At 34.9% G+C, this 18,960-nt stretch overlaps 2 protein-coding genes across 13 annotated transcripts in view; one reads left to right on the top strand and one right to left on the bottom strand.

Moving 5' to 3' along the window:
• The window catches only part of CCNH (cyclin H), a 36,811-nt gene extending 18,995 nt beyond the window's left edge, over positions 1–17,816 (top strand). For 2 of the 9 annotated variants that reach the window (XR_008525040.2, XR_008525045.2), the window contains exons 9-10: positions 1,111–1,245; positions 17,550–17,816. Coding sequence is in view for 2 of the 9 variants with exons in the window: in NM_001159807.1 (NP_001153279.1) it covers positions 1,111–1,155 (45 nt within the window). In the remaining 7 variants the exon portion in view is untranslated. 9 annotated transcript variants of the gene reach the window in all.
• The window catches only part of RASA1 (RAS p21 protein activator 1), a 121,671-nt gene continuing 104,809 nt past the window's right edge, over positions 2,099–18,960 (bottom strand). For all 4 annotated transcript variants that reach the window (XM_054555038.1, NM_001131793.1, XM_063723868.1 and 1 more), the window contains 10 exon segments: positions 17,503–17,675; positions 17,025–17,184; positions 15,520–15,662; positions 14,207–14,322; positions 13,458–13,544; positions 10,266–10,333; positions 8,638–8,726; positions 7,135–7,212; positions 4,501–4,635; positions 2,099–3,225 (listed from right to left, as the gene is read on the bottom strand). In XM_054555038.1, the coding sequence (XP_054411013.1) occupies positions 3,142–3,225; positions 4,501–4,635; positions 7,135–7,212; positions 8,638–8,726; positions 10,266–10,333; positions 13,458–13,544; positions 14,207–14,322; positions 15,520–15,662; positions 17,025–17,184; positions 17,503–17,675 (1,133 nt within the window). In that variant the 3' untranslated portion in view covers positions 2,099–3,141.

The following is an 18,960-nucleotide window of genomic DNA, read 5'->3' as shown; positions in this document are numbered from 1 at the left end:
ATTTCAACTGTTACATGGTACTGAAAGCCAGTCGTCTGGGTAATGAATATTATTTTTCTTTACTTACCCGAAAACATTTCCAAATGGGTTTTTAAAAAAACCAGGTATATGATTTTGAATAGCTGTCTACATCAAACTCTTAGGCTAGTATAGATAAGTAGGTAGCAGCAAATTGTATATTCAGTTGTGGTTTTTTAATTTTGTTTTGATGTAGGGTCTTGCTGTGTTGCCCAGGCTGTCTCAAACTCCTAGGCTCTAGTGATCCTCTGCCTCAGTTTCCTGAGTAATTGGGACTGCAGGCACACGTCACCACAGCCTTATAATTAACCTATTAGAGCCTATAACTGAATCCGTATAAGTAGATTATAACAGTTACTAGGAATTTTGCAGATTAAATATGTTCGAGAAATGTAATTCAAATTGAAATGAGTCAATATAAAAATATGAAAGCACAGACTATTACAGCAAATTACTTAGATATGAATCATGGCCAGCTGTATTTCACTATGTGACCTTGGTAAGTTATTAAACCTCTAAGTAAGTGCCAGTTTCCCACACTGAAAATGGGGAAGATAAAAATGCCTACTCTTCATAGGATTAATTAATTAGAATAGTACCTGCATACACTAGTATTCAGTAAGTGTTAACTATTATAATTGGAACCAAACTGTGGACGTCTGTTTATCAAGCCAGATTTTTTTTTCAGGAAAACTGGCTTGAAGGAATTCCGAGTAATTCAGGTGTCCTGAATCTAATTAAATTGCACAAATACACACACCACCTCAGTCTCAGTACATCTCAGGCTGTACTTTCCGGAAAGGTAGGTACCATTATAGTTAACATCTACTTTAAGGCAATACTTACTATATGCATATTCATCTCTCTAACAATTCTTTACACTGTAGGCTTGAGTTTTGTGGTTTTTTGTTTGTTTTTTTTTCTCATGCTAGAGTGAAAGGAATAAAATTTGTGATTTGAGATTTTTACAAAAGCAGAGTGGAAGAAGCCAAAAGTTATAAATCCTCCATCGCAGTCCTAGTTAAATACATTGCTGCTAGGCTCTAGACAGAATTACAAGATGTTCACAATTTGTCTCATTTTCCCTTTCAGATCGCCAAACTTTGGCATCAGAGCAAGGTCCACACTTATCACTGAAAATTTTCCCACCCAGCCCCATTAAAAAAGTTAAAGTGTGAGAGATTTTATTTCAACACTGACAAGCTAGTTACTACAGGGCCTACAAAGGTAAGTAACAAGTTTCCATTTCAACTTGAGAGAGAAATGATGTTAAAATATAAGAAGCAGGGTAAGTCAGGTTTGTGATTTTAAATAAAAGGGAGAAGGATTTCAGACTGAGGAATGACAGGTTAGTATGGCTGAAGATTGAGGCGTGATTAGTGGGAGCCAAAGTTCACAGCAAAAATATCTTGACTAGTCCATATCCTCCCTGTCTTCTATCATGTAACCAAGGAAGGAGACCACCTGGGATACTATGTTGGTCCAAGTCCAGCTAAAAAACAGAAGGGATGGAAAGGAGAGTACTTTGATAAAAGAGCCAAGAAGGGAGAGAATGGAATGAATTGAGCTGATTTCAAGGAAAAAGGAGCATGGGACATGTTGAGATTTTTGGTATCAGTGTTAAACGGTGATTGAAGCCACATAGGTTAGCAGCCCCCATAGAAATAATTGCCTTTTGTAGCTTGGAACTATTAAGCAGACATCTTTTAAGCCCTTAGCATTTTTTTTTTTCCTGTATTTTATACATTAGAGGAATAGCATAAAGTGTTGCTCTTGGAATTTAGGCCTTTCCTTACTGTGGGAACACCTCCTTGGGTTCCTGTCTCACTCACTTTGATTACCAATGTCATTCTGCCACGTATGTTCCATATGTCCTATCTGCCCTGCACAATTATGAGAGGGAAGGAATTGTTGCGTATCTAGAATCCTTTTCAAAAGAGGCCATTAGCAAAAATACTAATCTAAAGCTTCAGCTTCTCCCTGGGCCTTGCTCTGGTGCTAAGGTTTAAACTGCCCCTGAAGGAGGAAGAAAATAAATAAATTAAATGCTTAGCTCTATTTAGACAGAAGTAATCAATTATGCAAGATATCCCTTGGTTTTATTTTAACTTAACCTTTGTGAATACTTCACAAAAATACACATACAGAAGTAAATAAAACTATACAGTTGAACTAAATATCCAGCAGATACAACAAGTAGTCAGAAGTTCAAAGATGGATAAGTTAGGCAGCTGATGAGGTTGTCTGCATAATCAAAGGGGTAGCACAAATAATGAACAAATAACTTTTAACAAAAGCATTCTAGTTAACATAAAAGAAATTGGTAGTCTATAAAATGGTTGAATGGGTAACATGCGTTGATCAATACAACAACCAATAATATTTACTGAATTCAAACTATTTACTTGTAAACATTTAACAAAGCATTATGAGATCTAAATACAGTCTTTGACAATTTCAACAAAATAAGTAGTATGTTTAAAAAATAAAGCTGATGAGCAATAGATCATTCTATATATTTTCTTTCAACAGTTCCAGCAAGAGAAATAGCAGAGTATTTTTTAAAAGTATACAGCAAAGATTGTTCCTATTATAATGACAAACTCTGGAAACTGTAAATACAAATAATCATTGAACAGTCAAATGGTCATATTCCTAATCAGGAAGTAGTTACAGTAAGAACAGTCTGCAATCCAGTTATACACAATTGTCAATAAGAGAATGTGTTTCTTGTCAGTTGATTTCATAGTTCTTTCTCTAAGAGACAGCAAAACTTTGGCAACTGGGTGTACTGAAAATATATTTTGAAAGTTCAAGATATCAAGATACAGTCATAGCATTTCGTTTTGTGAAAGGTGATCTGTTGATCTGTACACCAAGGCTCAGAGGTGGTTAAAGACTGATTCCATGTGGAAATAGTGCAAATATCCTGCACAGATAGCTTACAAGGTTGCTGGCATAGTTATTCACCAGCAGAATCTTGGATTTTGTTTGCATAGCTCACACATCACTGGAATGTGGAAAAGTGTGCTATTTTTTGGCAAGAGCAAAGGAGACATTAAACTGAAGTGAATTACCATGTTGGGCATGCTGAATCCATGCAGAACACTGGGGCGAAGGCTGCTACCTGACATCATTGGTTTTTGTATACTGGTTTTGTTTTTGTTGAAGCAGTTCCGTTATAGCCAGAAGCTTTTTCAATACGTGCTAGACAGAGAGAAAATGGTATGAAAATAAATGAAAGCTCGGTCAGCAATTTCAGGATGGGAACCTGGATTTGAAAAAAACTGTATCAAAGCAAAAGGATGCATAAAATATTACCACAATTCCACTCAAAACGTAAGTTTCTGTTATTCAGTCATTGGCTGAGTATTTCTGGTCATAACTAAGAGAATTTTTATACCCTAAAGTGAACAGAAATTTGTTTGTGTTTTGCATGCTCCTACATTTTAGGCCAGAACTATCACACTATCACATGCTGTCAGAAGCAGTTTACCTCTCTTTTAAAAAAGGCTTTTATTTTTTATTTAATTTAATATCTAAGGCAAGTCAAGTCATATTATTAGTTTTGAAAGCTGCGGGGGGAGGGGCGGGGAGGAACAGGATTTGAGGATTCTAGAATCTCAGATTGTAGAGAACTCAGTCACCAAACTCAATGCTTTAATCTCTTCTACAAAATCCCTGCCAAATGGGTTAGCCAGTGCAGGGACAGCATTCACTATCTCCTGAAACTACATTAGAAACTAGTCAAAACTGTCCCTGTGGTCACTTCCTCTCAGTAGCCCTTATGTCAGCTGAGGACATTCAAAATGTAACTCATTTTGTTCTGTATCTCCAATATCTTAATTGACCTGCTATTAAGTCCCTTCAAATTCTGGTCTGGTCTTTGAATACATCCTAATCTGTATCTGTTTGGTGCAGATGGCAGAGAGAAGTCTATCGATGTAGTCTACTGTTTCTCAAAGTGTAGGCCATGGTTCACTTGCATCAGAATACCTATAAATTCCTGTAAGAGTTTGTTAGACGTGCAGCTTTCAAGGCCACACTTCAGAATCTCTGGATGTGAAATGTGACAAACATCCCAAATAATAATCATTTGTTTCACAACTGGAGAATCACTTTGGCCACGCACTGTATCTGTATGTGACAGAGAAAAGACAGAAACTGAAAGAAAAAAAAATAAAATCAATATTGACTTACTAACTAGCCATTTTCACATATGCCACCAAAGTATTGTTACACTGTTTTCCAGTAGAATGAACATTCAGACTCGAGCAAAACCTGATGTTTTTCAGTATTAAATGTACATCATTTTAGTCTGGGCCCGTTATTTCTGTCTGCTGAGATCTTTTGTAATATGATGCAGAGTCTCAAAAATTTAATGTAACAAGATAAAAATGTTAACCAGAATTCAGCTGTTTATTACCTCTCAAAGTGTTATCCTTGAAACAACATTGTTAATGAAGGCTGGCGAAAGCCTACCTGCTGGGCACCACGCTCATTACTGAGCGTTCGAAGTTCATCTGAATGAGCCACGCAAATCTCATGCAATGCTGCTAAATCACGGGACAGGTCCGTTCTAGAATGCTCTGTAGTGTCCGGAAGTTCAGGTACATTCTTTAAGGAAATCGTAAAATTGCATTTAGAAATACAGATCTTTTTTTTTTTTTTTTTTTTTGAGACAGAGTTTTGCTCTTGTTGCCCAGGCTGAAATGCAATGGCATGATCTCAGCTCACTGCAACCTCCGCCTCCCGGGTTCAAGCGATTCTCCTGCCTCAGCCTCCCAAGTAGCTGGGATTACAGGCACCTGCCACCATGCCCGGCTAATTTTTTGTTACAAATACAAATCTTTCTTTATAGTCTCATGTGAAAAGATTCTAATTGGGTATATTAGATAATTTTTTTTAATACTCAAATTTCTCTTAAAATTCTAAAGATTCTTAATGAAATATAATATTCAGTATTAATGATGGTAAAATATAGACTTTGTAACCTTTGTATTCACATGAAAGCCAGATTCCATTTTTTTCCGTAGCATGACAGATGTGGTACAATATTATTGCTATTCTAAAAATAAGGGGCGGGGGGTGTGGCTTCCTAACAGCTTTATATCTGATACCTAGAAATATCTGAAATCTAGAACATATGCCAAATAGTGTAGGTTAACTGCTAATCTGGATTAAATGCAGCCTAAACTTAAAATTCCTAGATGAAATTTCATTATTAAGCTCCTGTAGTTTGTCTAAGTTGATAACACATGTAAGTAGGAACTGCCCTATGAAAATGCAATGAGAACCTGTCAGGTTTGCAATTATCTGTGGACTATGCTCAGAATACTTGTTAATGTGTGGGAATAATCAGTGTTAATAATGGTACTTTCAGATAAGGTTCATAAAGTAACTTAGTCACTATAATTAAAGTTTATAGTGTAGGTTGAGTATCACCCAAAATGCTTGAGACTAGAAGTGTTTCAGATTTTGGAATATTTGCAGTATACTTGCCAGTTGAGCATCCCCAATCCAAAAATCCAAAATTGGAAATTTTCCAAATAGCATTTCCTGTTGGTGCTCAACAAGTTTTGGATTTTTTAGCATTTCAGATTTCAGGTTAGGGATACTCAACCTGTACTTTATTATCAACACTAAATGCCAGTGTTATTTTAAGCCTTGGAATAACATTTAACAAGGGCTTGGATTACCAGTAAAACGGTGACAGCATTTGCTTTACATTGCTAAAAACTGCAAAACAATGTTTTCTATGGGATAGAGAAACACAGTTACTCGGAATACATTCAGTGATTAAAGGATTATAGCGATGAAAGACACCATATTTGCCTTCAGAGAACTGACTCTAGTAGAAAGGACTTTAGAAAAGTAATTATAGCAACACAGAATTATATATCACAGATATGCAGGAGATACTTAGGAGGTAAAACAAAAGTTATTTTATTCATGTTTGGGGTTCAGCAAAAGCTTCCTGAAGGAGATAATAATTGAGGTGGGTCTTCAAAAATAAATTTGGCTTATACAGGTGGTGAAGAAATATAGTAGTATTATATTTGGATTCTAAGCAGTATGAAATCCTAGATTGTGTGGCATAACTTCTCACACAGTTCCTTAAACATTATAGTAAAAATGTTTTCCAATGATTGACCAACTATATCCCAGTTCACATACAGAAGCATGATGGACTTTTAGCATTTTTGTCAATTTCACTATAAATTTCACTATAAATATGGAGCTATGCCATAATTTTTCATACACTAGTTTTTATACCTGAGGTTGCAAACTAGTGACTCACGGTATTCCTGATTTGTTTGCCACAAATTGTGGTGGTCTTTTTAACTGAATCTGAATACATTAAGACAGAACATGGACACCTCAACCTCCAATCCTAGCACTCCCTAATGCCATGCCTTATACCTGGCTCTATTCACATGTACATGCACCTTCCTGGTTTCTCTATATATGAACTGAATTACTAATAAGTTTAGTTTAAAACTGACTCAGTACCTGAAAATCTGTTCAATCATGAAAATTTAACTTGATTAAGAAAGGCAGGGTCCTAGAAATTATAAAATACCCTCATTCATAATTTTGTAATCACAATTTATTTTATTAACAGGGCCCAAATGAGGCACAGATATTCACACTGAAGGAAGTGTAACACCAAATCCATGTCTTTTATTCCTAGAAAAGAAGACTTTTCAGTCTATTTACTTATTTAACCTAGTCAGAACTGTGTCATCGTCTTGCTTCAAGCCCCACATAGTAGCAGCAAAGTAAAAAAGCTGAGGCGGCAACAGGATGTCATAGCAGTCAGATGTGATAGCTTTAAAAGGATATGAAAAGCAAGACAGACCCTAAAAAATGATGGAAGTAGTCTAAAAGCCACAATAATGTATGCTTTGGTGTAAACTATTTAGTGTAAGAATAAATGGTTTTAATTACAAACAAAAATGCTGTTTTTTGTTTAAGACGACAGACAAAAATTTGCAGGCTTTTTGTCTTTTTAGTTTTGGATAGAAAATCTTTCTAAAGATTGCTGCTTAAATGGGTTAACTCTGCTATACCAACTATAAGTTTTTAAAAAGTACCTGAAAACTATATACATACCCCAAGTTCATCTAAAAACATGATCATACGATGTTTGTTGCTTTTGATGAATGGATTGACACCTTCCATGTAGGGCTCCTGAAAAATAAAATGCTACTATTATATGCACCAGAAACAAACCACTGTTTGACCTATTAGGTTGGTGCAAAAGTAATTACAGTTAACAGCAAAAACTGCAATTACTATCGCACCAAATTAATATAGCAAAACCCATACATGTAGCAATACTTCTTATAAATTAGGTGTAGCAGCAGCAACACATTCACAAGAATTAATTAAATCATATAATGACAGTATTTTCCTTCTAGTATATAAGCAAATGGCTATACTGAGGAGTATGGGTATTTTTAATGAAAGAAAATTCTGGACCCAAGCACAAATTGTAACACATAGCCTGGCAGACACAAATTCTTATATATAAATTCACTCAAACATGGCCCCAAATCGTAGGTTTGAATCCAGCAGAGATTACAGGGAATTAAAATACAATATAATAAAGACTGCAATAGGAAAATATCTTATTTGTAACCTGCCTCAAGATTCAGATGAATTCAAAACCTAGGCCATACGCGTAGTTAACTGCTCATCATACTAAAATCCTGACTACTTAAAACCATGCTATAAATAGGGAAAATGTTAAGATTAACACACACTTTCAAAATCAGTAAGAAACAATGAGATAAGGACCTCAATAGGCAATTCCAAAGATAAAGACATGAACGTCTCTCTAACAGTAATAAAATAATGAAACACAAAATATTATGCCTATCAAACTGGCAAAAAAGAAAAAAGTATAGTACCCAATGAGTTTTGGCAAGGCTATGAGGAGCAACAAAAGTATCTTAAATTGCTGACAGGAAATCTTGTAACACATAGCAAAAGCCTAAAACATGTATTTACTTAGTAATTTTACTCCAAAGTTCAGCTAATAATTGAACAAGTATGAAAGGAAATGTATGCAAGGATATATGTTACAATAATAATAGGGACAAATGGAAGCCATCTAAATATCCATTATTAAGAATAGTGAAAGAGTTATCTATTTCCACATATGGCAAGAAGTCTCTCACGTATTAGGTGACAAAAGCAGGAGGCATGATATGATCCCAACTGAATATTAGTCATTATCCTTAGTACAATTACATGTAGGTGTTTAAAAAAATAAAATCTTGAGTTTTAACATTTACAGTGAATGCAAAATAAATTTTTAATGAATTTTTGTATTAAAATGTACTCATTGATTATGTTTAAAAGTGGGAGAATTTGAGTACACTGGACCTTGAAAAATTTGTTTTCTATAATGGCTAAAGTGGTGTTTTTTAAAGTTCCACTCTTAAAATGTAAAATTTAAACAAGATGCTTTAAAAACAAACATACCAACAAAAATAATCTTTCATTGCTAAAAATTTCACTGCTAAAAATTTACTTAAGCCACAATTTATGGCTTTATCATGTCAAACTTGCATTCATAAATTACATTTTAAAGTATCAAAATGTTTTTACCTTAGCTCCAAATTCCACAAGATTTGCTAAGTTCTGCACAGATTTAGCCACTAATATCAGTGTTCTTGCAGCAATAGGAGATGGAGAATCTGTAAGAGAATTGGGCACAGCTAATGACACCAAGTCCAACAGCACTTCCAGCTAAACCATTATAAATTTAGCACTTTAATATTTCTTTACTGTTAAGCTACTACCCATTCTTCCACTCAGAACTCAGAATGTTTTTTCAAAAATGTTTTTTGAAAAATTTATGATCCATAAAATTCAAAAGAACTTGAGTTAAAAGAGAAAAACTGAATGTGCTTATCAGTGCTCTAGGCTTGCGAAAAGGGTACTACAAAACTCAGCAGTTTCCAATAGTTGATACTATTTCAAAGGACCTCAAAGCTTTACCTTTATCACTAAAAAAGACTGTCACTCCTCACATCTTTTGTAACAGTTCACAAAGCTAATTTCAACCTACTCAGGTTAGCAATCTGAGCAATTCCCTGCTCCCAACATTATTTGCAGTCCAAATAATTCGCTTAAAGCTCAAGAAGCAAGATAAAGTCTAGGGCCTCTGCTTTATTTTGAGGAGAAAAACATGAAATTTAATAAACTTTTAAAATATTTTAAAGGTAAGTCAGGAAGCATTTCCCCGTGGAACACAGATAGTAGGATGTAAATGAAAAGTATTGGTGTCTATTAAATATAAGCTCTGGAACTCAATTATTTAACAGTAAAATCCCATAGATAATAATCTACCTGACTGCCTAGTTTTAGATAGTGTTGTCTGAGGCGAACATTCAGATAAATCTCTCCAAAAGAATTTCAAACCCTTCATCTTAATAATTTATAGATTTAACCACTTTAGTAGCAATAAAAGATAATTACAGAGATGTGATGGCTATATAGAAGTAAAAATTAAGACATTCCACAATATTTTTAGTACAATTTTGAGCTTCAGATTATTAAGGTAAAAATGGTTCCAGTTCCTACTGTTTATAATGGTTCATTGTTAAATTCAAAGTCACAAATATCCCTGTTATCCTTTCTTTGAAAGAAGCTTGTAACACCTGAAAGTCATCTCAAAATGGATATATGGGTAATAAAACTGGATCAGGTTTACTGAAGTTTAAAATGGCCAATTTACACTATATAACTGGTGACTTTAAAAATCTCTAACGGGAGGAACCAGGACTGCTTTCTTCATAAGTACTCACAGAATACTATTCCAACTGTAGATATCATTTAATTTGATCTTGAAGATCTAGCTGGCAGCAGTCTAGCAATGGGCTAAGCAAAGCTCTTCCCAACTTGAAAAAGCCAAGTTGCAGACTACAAGAAGTCATTTATTATAAAGGTCTGAGACACAAATAGGGGTAGAAAAAAGGTGGAATGTGTGTAATCATGCCATCTCAGACCAGATATGAGATGGAAGAAAAGAAACAAAAAGAAAAAAGCCCAAGAAGCACAAGCACAAGCACAAGGAAGGAAGGAAGGGTGCTTTGAATACTTTATGTATGCCATGACTAGAATTGGATAATCAAAAAAAAAAAAAAGATTTAATTTAAGAGTATTTTTACTAAACAGTATGAAACTGTTAATTCTAATATTTTGAATTTCAAAATTTATCAAAAGCTGATTACCTGAGATGATATTGAACATCCGTGGATTCAGGATGGCAGGACAGATGAGTCGAAGAAAAACAAAACCACTGAATGGGAGGGAAATTTTTTTTTTTTTTAGAAAACACCTATATAATGTGTTACATTAAAACAATACATATAAACAATTTTTAGTACTCATAGAACCATAAAATTCACTCTAAACCAATAAAAGAAAGCCCAGACACAGAAAGCTTTAAGAAAACACTAAGCCAAAGCATCGTATTTTAAGAATATATATACCTACTTCTTGAATGTATTACTCACTCACTTTTCCCAATTTAGAATTTGGATTAACTTCGGGAAAATGTTGTTTATCTGTAGTATTTACTGTCTTGCTTACTATTTATTATTCCAGGCTAGTGGTCATTTGATACTTAGAGAAAGTAGTATCCTCAGGAACCCTAAGAATTTCTGAAATACCACAGGAGTAGAAATAAACTTTTTATATAAGCATAGTTCTGTACAATTTTAGAACTTCACACACCCTCATTTCTTAATTTATTTAAACAGAACAGCCTAAGTTGGTTGCATTGATTTTGTTGATGATTCACATAAAAATAAGAATCCACTGCACTAGAGAAAAAGTGACTTATTGATAAATGAAAATGTCTGTAATAGAACACTGGAAAGGTTTTCTTTTTTCCTTTTTTCCTTCTTTTCTTTGAGATAGGGTTTTGTTCTGTCACCCAGGCTGGAGTGCAGTGGCCCGCAATCACAGCTCATTGCAACCTTGAACCCCTGGGATCAAACAATTCTCTTGCCTCAGGCTCAGAGCAGTTAGGACTACAGGTGCACATCACCATACCTGGCAAATTTTTTTTTTTTAATTATTTTTGTAGAAAGCAGAGTCTCGCTACGGTGCCCAGGACAATTTCAAATTCCTGGCCTCAAGCAATCCTCCTGTCTTGGTCTAAACATGTTGAGATTACAGGTTTGAGCCACCATGCCCAGCCTGAAAAACTTTTAAGGCAAGACATTAGGAATTCTAAAGTTTTAAAAAGTTGTCAAATTATAAAACAATAATAGCAAAAGCAAAAATTATACTAACAGCTGTCATATATGACTTTATCTGCTAATTTTACTTTGGGACAATGTCAGTGTTAAAGCTTGCATAGATACTCCTATTCTGTCTCCTTTAGTCACTGGTAGGGAGGATACGTTGTCATGTAGATAATTTCTCTCTAATTTCCTTTTAAGAAGAATCCACACTAATAATTAACCTCTTACTTGCCCCATGTAAAGACAAACATTATTCCTAAAATAATGAATTATGCAATTCCTTCTACAGATTGATAGACATAATCCATGTAAAGACAAGCATTATTCCCAAAATAATGAGTTACGCAATTCCTTCTAGAGATTAATAGACACAATCTCTGTTCTCTGTTAGAGTGGATTACCCGATTTCTTAGCATTTACCTTTGAACATGTACCTGTTTGCTAATCTTTGGACTCTTAGAAAGTAAAGATGTTACTTCTCAAACAGCATTTATAGAAATTGTAATATATTGGCTGGGCATGGTGGCTCATGCCTGTAATCCAACACTTTGGGAGGCCAAGGTGGGTGTATCACCTGAGGCCAGGAGTTCAAGACCAGCCTGGCCAACATGGTCTAACCCCATCTCTACTAAAAATACAAAAATAGCCAGGTATGGTGGTGCATGCCTGTAATCCCAGCTACTTGGGTGGCTGAAGCATGAGAATCTCACTTGAACCTGGGAGGCAGGGGTTGCAGTAAGCTGAAATCACACCACTGCACTCCAGCCTGGGCAACAGAGCGAGACCCTGTCTCAAAAAAATAACAATTAAGTCTTTAATTTTGAACTTCCCAAATTTAAAGAATCTTGTAAACTTTACTTGAAAATATTGTGATAATTATACATAGTAGGTCTATTAGCCTGAAACCTAACCTTGGCAAAAATGCCCTAAAACACCCTCTTGCATGAAACAGTTTACAATTTCCTGCTGTGTTTGCTTAACAGTTATACTTGTTTGAAACTTACAAATTTATAGAACAGTTTTAATTTACATCCCACACATAACTGTGCTGGAATATTATGCTTGTAATTCTTTTCTATTCCTCCCAATAACCACTAATGCCAAGAAAAACAGAATCTGTAGTTCTTAAATATTATGTCATATCATAACCAAGAGAAATTTTACCTGCCCCCCCAAAAAAAGAAATAGAAGCCCCTTGACAAAATTAGGTTGGAAGCAGGATTAACACACATTTTCAAAACAAACTGTGTAATAATGGTGTTAATGGTTGCCTTATTATTTTACATATAGCATGACATGACAGTGTATATTCTAAATAACAAATTATATTATTAGAAAACTGCTGTATTCCATGATGCTTTTGCATTAAACTTCCATTTGCCTGGAATTAGTTGGGGTATTGGTTGGAGTATGCTTAACAAAAGCAAAAGCTTACAATAAGACTTAAGGATATCAGATTGGGTCTTAGAAAGTTACCTTTAGTTCTGCCTTAGCCACCAGCTTTCTATAAAACCTTAGTTCAACTTAACCTCTCCAGACAGATCTGCTTCTTCATTGGAAAAATAAGTTAGAATAATGATAATGAAGTAACTTTACATAAGCTCCCAAATTCCATGATTTGCCAAAGCAGTTCTTCCTATAGAATAATGATAATGAAGTCCCTTTATATAAGCTCCCAAATTCCATGATTTGCCAAAACAGTTCTTCCTAATTATGGTACAATGAGCAGACTGAAACACAGCTTCAGAACTACATGTTCTGGTTACAGATTAGCTCAGAGTCACAGATTGTAACAAACCAATTAATATCTAAATCGGTCAATTACTGCTCTTCTCTCTGACTGCCAATCAATGTGTGTGTGTATGTATGAAGAATACTATATGAAGTTAGCTACAGATTTTGTTGTATAACTTTTAGCCTCATCTTGTAAGGGTTTAAAAATCCCTAATACTTGACTATAAATGAATGTTCATGTTTTTAGAAAATGCAAACGGTAGCTAAATCTCATAGTAACTTTAAGTTTAGGAGCCATCCGGACTTAGAAAATATGCAACAGGGCTTTGACACAAAAGCCAAAGAAAAAAGCATTGAATTGTATACTGTTATTCTTCAATTTTTCACAATTATCCACCTATTAGTATGTGATTTAACAAATGAATTGATGAGCCTTACCTAACAACTCTTGTTCTCATGGTGGTATTTGTAGGCCACTTATGCTGAACAGATTTCTGTAAACACCCATAAATATATCTCAATGTCCTGCCAAAATAACACAATCATCTCAACACAGAAAGCAAGTGAAAACACTGATCTCCTAGCAGCCAAAAGCTTAATTTACCCATATACACCACAGTTCAATAAAACTGGCCTTTTCCCCCAAAAAAGTATTTTGCCACAGGTAATGAGACATTTAGCAAGGGGTAAGGAAAACTTTATCCACTAAGTTTATCATCATCAATTTATTCAGTCAACTTCCTGACATTTACTTTCAGATACAGAGAACTAACCAGCTGCAAATTCCGGGGGGGAAGATTTAGACTTAAGTTAACTTCTACCTGAACAAGTGAGTTCACTAATACTGGAGGCCTACAAGCATATTAAGAGTGATCAGTCTATCAAGTATAAACTAAATGGATAGACAAGATATCTTTTACAATCTCAAATCTGAAACTATAAACCTCTATTCACTCCCCAAGCTACTATAGTACAAACCAGACATATTGGCTTGTACAAAAATAATGGGTGGTTTTATTAAGACAGTTATTTTCTTTAAATACAATTCATCTTATAAAGATTAACCATGACTTTTTCAGAGTATAATAATATTAGGACAACAGAAAAGCTTTCACATGTTTTAGAAATAGAAATTTCTCAAGACATAGATACACAATTTCTTGTCAAATGAAAATTTCACCACTTACGGTGGAAGTATTTCTGAAGCCATGAATATTTTCTCCACAAGCTCTGAAAGTATGTTCAATAGGTGTGCTAAATTAGTGTTCACATCTTCATTTTTTTCTAACTTTGATGGACTTAACTAAAAGAAGGAATAAATCAATATAAATGCATGTTGGCAATGACAAATGCAAATGAATAGAGGAAAACAAGTAGTCGTAGTTTTCAAGGTTGTCTATTTTTTGGTATCTCTGTGTGTACTGATCTTTTTTCTTTGTACAAATGGGAATTTTTAAGTAGTTTTCTCTATGGAACTCCTCCTGGTAGGTTTGTTACCATTTATTCCCAATTAGCCAGCTGAAAAGCAAACAGTGGTTAGTCAGTTCTATTTATTTGAGGGGAAAAAAAGCTGATTAAAAGCTTTTCTGAATGAGGCTTATTTAATGGCTAATAAAAATATCAAATGTCTTAGGCAGAATCACAAACCTTTCTCAGAACTTTTCCTGTAACCCTTCTGATCTAGTGTCAGCAGAGTACATTTATCTATGGAAGTCGGAATTCCGTAGCCTCTCTCTGAAGTCCAGAGACTCCCTACCTATCTGCTGCACTTCTGTGTCATCCTTATGTTAGGCCAACTATGGCACTACCCCACATTTCCAACATTAAATCACTAATTTCTTCAAGTTATTAGTACGAATTGACACCTTCGTGCAGGATTAACATTTGCTAGGTCCCAGTGTCCATTGTCAAAAACAATTCCTTAAACTGATTTTTGTATCAGACCTAAAATATATTATTTCTTTGTAGTTGCTTTACCATTAAAATGAGAGAATGAATATGTATGTGAGATTCCACTTACTGTCTTAATAGTTTATTATGAATTTATACTGAAGCTTTAATAATCCTAAAAAGATTTTTTTGTTTTAGTTGAGGTTATCTCGTAATACTCCTCTCGCAAAAAAAACCTTCAAGGACAAACCAAGATGTAATGAAGTGCTACATAGGTTATATAATGAGTCACTAACAAAACCTTCAATTTATCTTATGCACGCTTTCTGTAAGTCGTATATAGATTATTAGTACAGTAGAGGAAACGACAAAGTATTTTCATGAATTTCTGGTGCAACTTGATGATTTTTAATCCCAAAATAAAGTACATCTTTTTTAAAAAGTCCATTTTGCAGAACATTTTTATAAATGTATTACAGACAGGTGTAACTGCTATGAGGAATAATTTTAGAAATTTAATGTATTTTCCTTAAAATGTAATTGGCTACAAATTATTACCTATTAAAATATGTTCTTTGCAAAAATACTTCTTAAAACATTAAATTCTTACCTCACAAGACTGCTTGCTTTCCATTATCTTTAAAATAGAGTCTTTCAAAGCATGATGAACAAACTGTGTAGCAGTGGCTTTCATATACTGCTCCATCAAGGTGCTTGCAAGTGTTGTGGCTCGAAATAGGGTAGTGGCTTCATCTACACAAATATTTACATTAGAAGATTATTTGTAAAGGACTGACCTAATGTGACCAAATTGGAAATTAAGTGAATTCATTTTACCTCAACAGGAATAGCCACTTAAATGTACTTTTTGCATGCAGCATTGAAGTACTAATTACAATGACATCCTGTACTTCTACAGACTGAACTCTGTAAGACTTTCATATGTATTACCTCATTAGATCATAAACAGGAGAAGGGATTAACACTGCCATGTCATATGGAAAAATGAAGACTCAGAATTGTTATATGACTTAAGATCAATTAGACAGCTAATGACAAAATTAGGACCATAAATCACAGCTTTGCTGCCCATTGACCCCATGCTTTGAAATTTTAGGGTTTATTTACAATTAAGGATATAACACAAAATCCCAGTATAGATTAATTTATTAGCTTAAAACGTGTCTACTGAGTTTCAGTAAAATTTTAATGAAATACAAATGCTGTCAGAAAAGATAAACTCAGTGTAAAATAAGGACCACCATTTTATCTATTCCTTGACAAATCTATATTTTGTGATGAGGAGGAAATAGTTCTAAACTTTTACTATTTGGGGAACCTAGAAGCAAGAACTGTTAATGAATCAAAGTGCTTGGTGGTGTGTGTGGGCAGGGGGAGGAGGGTGGATTATTTTGTAAGCCATTAAAAGCACTGTGTCCAGCAGCTTGGGAACTACCTATCTATAAAAGTTAGAAATAAAATGCAGCTAACACCCAGCTTCTGTGTAATGAAGAAGTAAACATTAAACAAGATCTGTAACCCCGGCACTTTGGGAGGCTTGAGGCAGGCGGATCACCTGAAGTCAGGAGTTCAAGACCAGCCTGGCCAACATGGTAAAACCCAGTCTCTACTAAAAAAATAAAATAAAAAATTAGCCGGGTGTGGTGGCATATGCCTGTAGTCCCAGCTACTTAGGAGGCTGAGGCAGGAGAATTGCTTGAACCCGAGAGGTGGAGGTTGCAGTGAGCCGAGATTGCGCCACTGCACTGCAGCCTAGGCGACTGAGACTCCATCTCAAAAAATAAAAATAAAAAATAAACAAGAGAATACAGTTAAATATGCCAAACAGTCAAGCCATTGATGTAGACACAGATACCACCTTCTTGTGGCTTCTAGTACTTATCTGCCAAAACCTACATTAGAAATAGCAGCTCCCCATAGTAACCAACATAATCAGAACTGACATGCAACTGCAATTTTTAAGGAGGGAAAACAGAATAACTTATTTTGCAATATAATTTAACAATTTAGTATATTCAGAGATAGAGTCCATATATCCTTGATATAAAATCTAAACCCAGTTTCTTGTATCACACTAACATAGCCATACCATACCTTCCATGCTTATTTCTCTGTCATTTAGTGTGCATAACAACAACGATTCAAGCTTTTCGTGAAGAAAAATCCTCAGTAGGATGCTGGCCAGTAGTGTTCGGTCTTGTCCACATACATGTGATAAAGCATAGACTACATGAAGTTCCTTTTGCAGTATAAGCTAAAATGACATTTTAAAAGACTGTTTAAAGTATACAGCATTATAAGCATGCTCCATGAGACTAACAAGAAATATGTTCTTTCACAAGTTCTTATATTTAAAATGATGTCCCATTGAATAAATTTATTTAAAATAGAATGAATTCGTAGTCTACCTATTTCTACCAAAATTACAGTATAAAACAAGGTTTTAAATCTTCTCTGGCGTCAGTGTGCTACGAAGCTATGAATTACTATGTTTAGCTTAATGGATCTTTTATTAAATGTTAAATGTTTCTGTTAATTCCAACAAAAACAAGACTGATAAATAATTTAATACCTCTTTAAATTCACTGTACTCTTCTTCTGGCATGATTTTTTCCATAGAGTATCGTGCTCGAACACGCAGGGACCCTGGTTCAATACCTTTTAATGGTATATGGGAGCTGAGCAGAAACCATTCATCTGTGGCATGCCCTTTCTGTAATCGGCTCAACTGGCAGCGCATAAATACTTGGGAAGAAAAACAAGCAATTACTGTCTAAAAAGATAACACGATAATTAGTCATGCAAGTAAATTTTCCTGATGTTCAGTCTTCCCTATGGTGTTAAATGCTTTTCATTAAAGGAGTTTTCAAGTAACATCACAAATTCAATATTTAGTTGTTTCATTCATTTACTGAATGTCTACTGTGCACTAAATTCTGATAGGTAGAGAGTATAGAGATGATTGAGATGTGGTCTTTGAGTTGCATAGAGGTCAGTTTAGTCAAGAAGGCAAGAAATCAATTATGTTTCAACATTGATAAGTGCTGTTAACAGTGGTGAATGCTATTCGAGTACAGAGAAATAATATCTAATTCAGCCTGTGGAGGTGAAAACTCCACTTTAAACAGGTAACCCTTGAGCTGACAAGATCTGGAGGTGTAGCTAAGAAGAAAAGTAGTGAAAAAAGAAAAAAGAGCACTTCAAATATAAGGTATGGCCTTCCTTCTGTGTCATTACTATGGGGTTTGGATTTTATTGTAAAAGTAATGGAAAACTAAAATTACTACAAAAAAATTACAGAATAAACATTTTATAGAGAAATATTCAGGCTTTGATCTGTTAAGATATATCACTTCCTTCCCTAAGCCTGAGTTTTAAGAAGGTATTAACCTAATTCACCGTGATGTGAATTGGTAAATCCCACTGTCAACTGTTTTAGCAGCAGGATGGAAGGAGTTGTGCTGCTGAGGACAGGAACTGGGAGCCTTTGACTACCAGAAGTGAATAAGTGACATATTCAAGTTTAAGGGAAATTTTTAAATAGAATACTTTTTTACTTATATGCTAATGTAATCCCAGCACTTCGGGAGGCCGAGGCAGGCAGATCACCTGAGGTCTGGAGTTCAAGACCAGCCTGGCCAACATGGTGAAACCCCGTCTCTACTAAAAATACAAAACTTAGCCAGGCATGGTGGCGGGCGCCTGTAGTCCCAGATACTCAGGAGGCTGAGGCAGGAGAATTGCTTGAATCTGGGAGGCGGAGGTTGCAGTGATCCAAGGTCACACCACTGCACTCCAGCCCGAGCAACAAGAGCAAGACTCCATCTCAAAAGAAAAAAAGAAAAAAAAAAACAGGAAAAACCTAAAAAGTAGAAAGAAGGGATGAGGGCAAGCCCTACAAAAAGACCACTGTAATCATTTCCTTATTCTTCCCATTCATTGGAGAAAGGAGGGTGGCTAAATATTTTAATCTTAATTGCTTAACAGTATGTACAGTTGAACCGTGTTGGTCTTTTTCTATCTTAGGTAT

This window comes from Pongo abelii, chromosome 4 (assembly GCF_028885655.2).
Source record: "Pongo abelii isolate AG06213 chromosome 4, NHGRI_mPonAbe1-v2.0_pri, whole genome shotgun sequence".
Taxonomy (NCBI): Eukaryota; Metazoa; Chordata; class Mammalia; order Primates; family Hominidae; genus Pongo; species Pongo abelii.
Note: the sequence above shows the minus strand (reverse complement) of the source record. Positions and strands in the feature narration are given on the sequence as shown.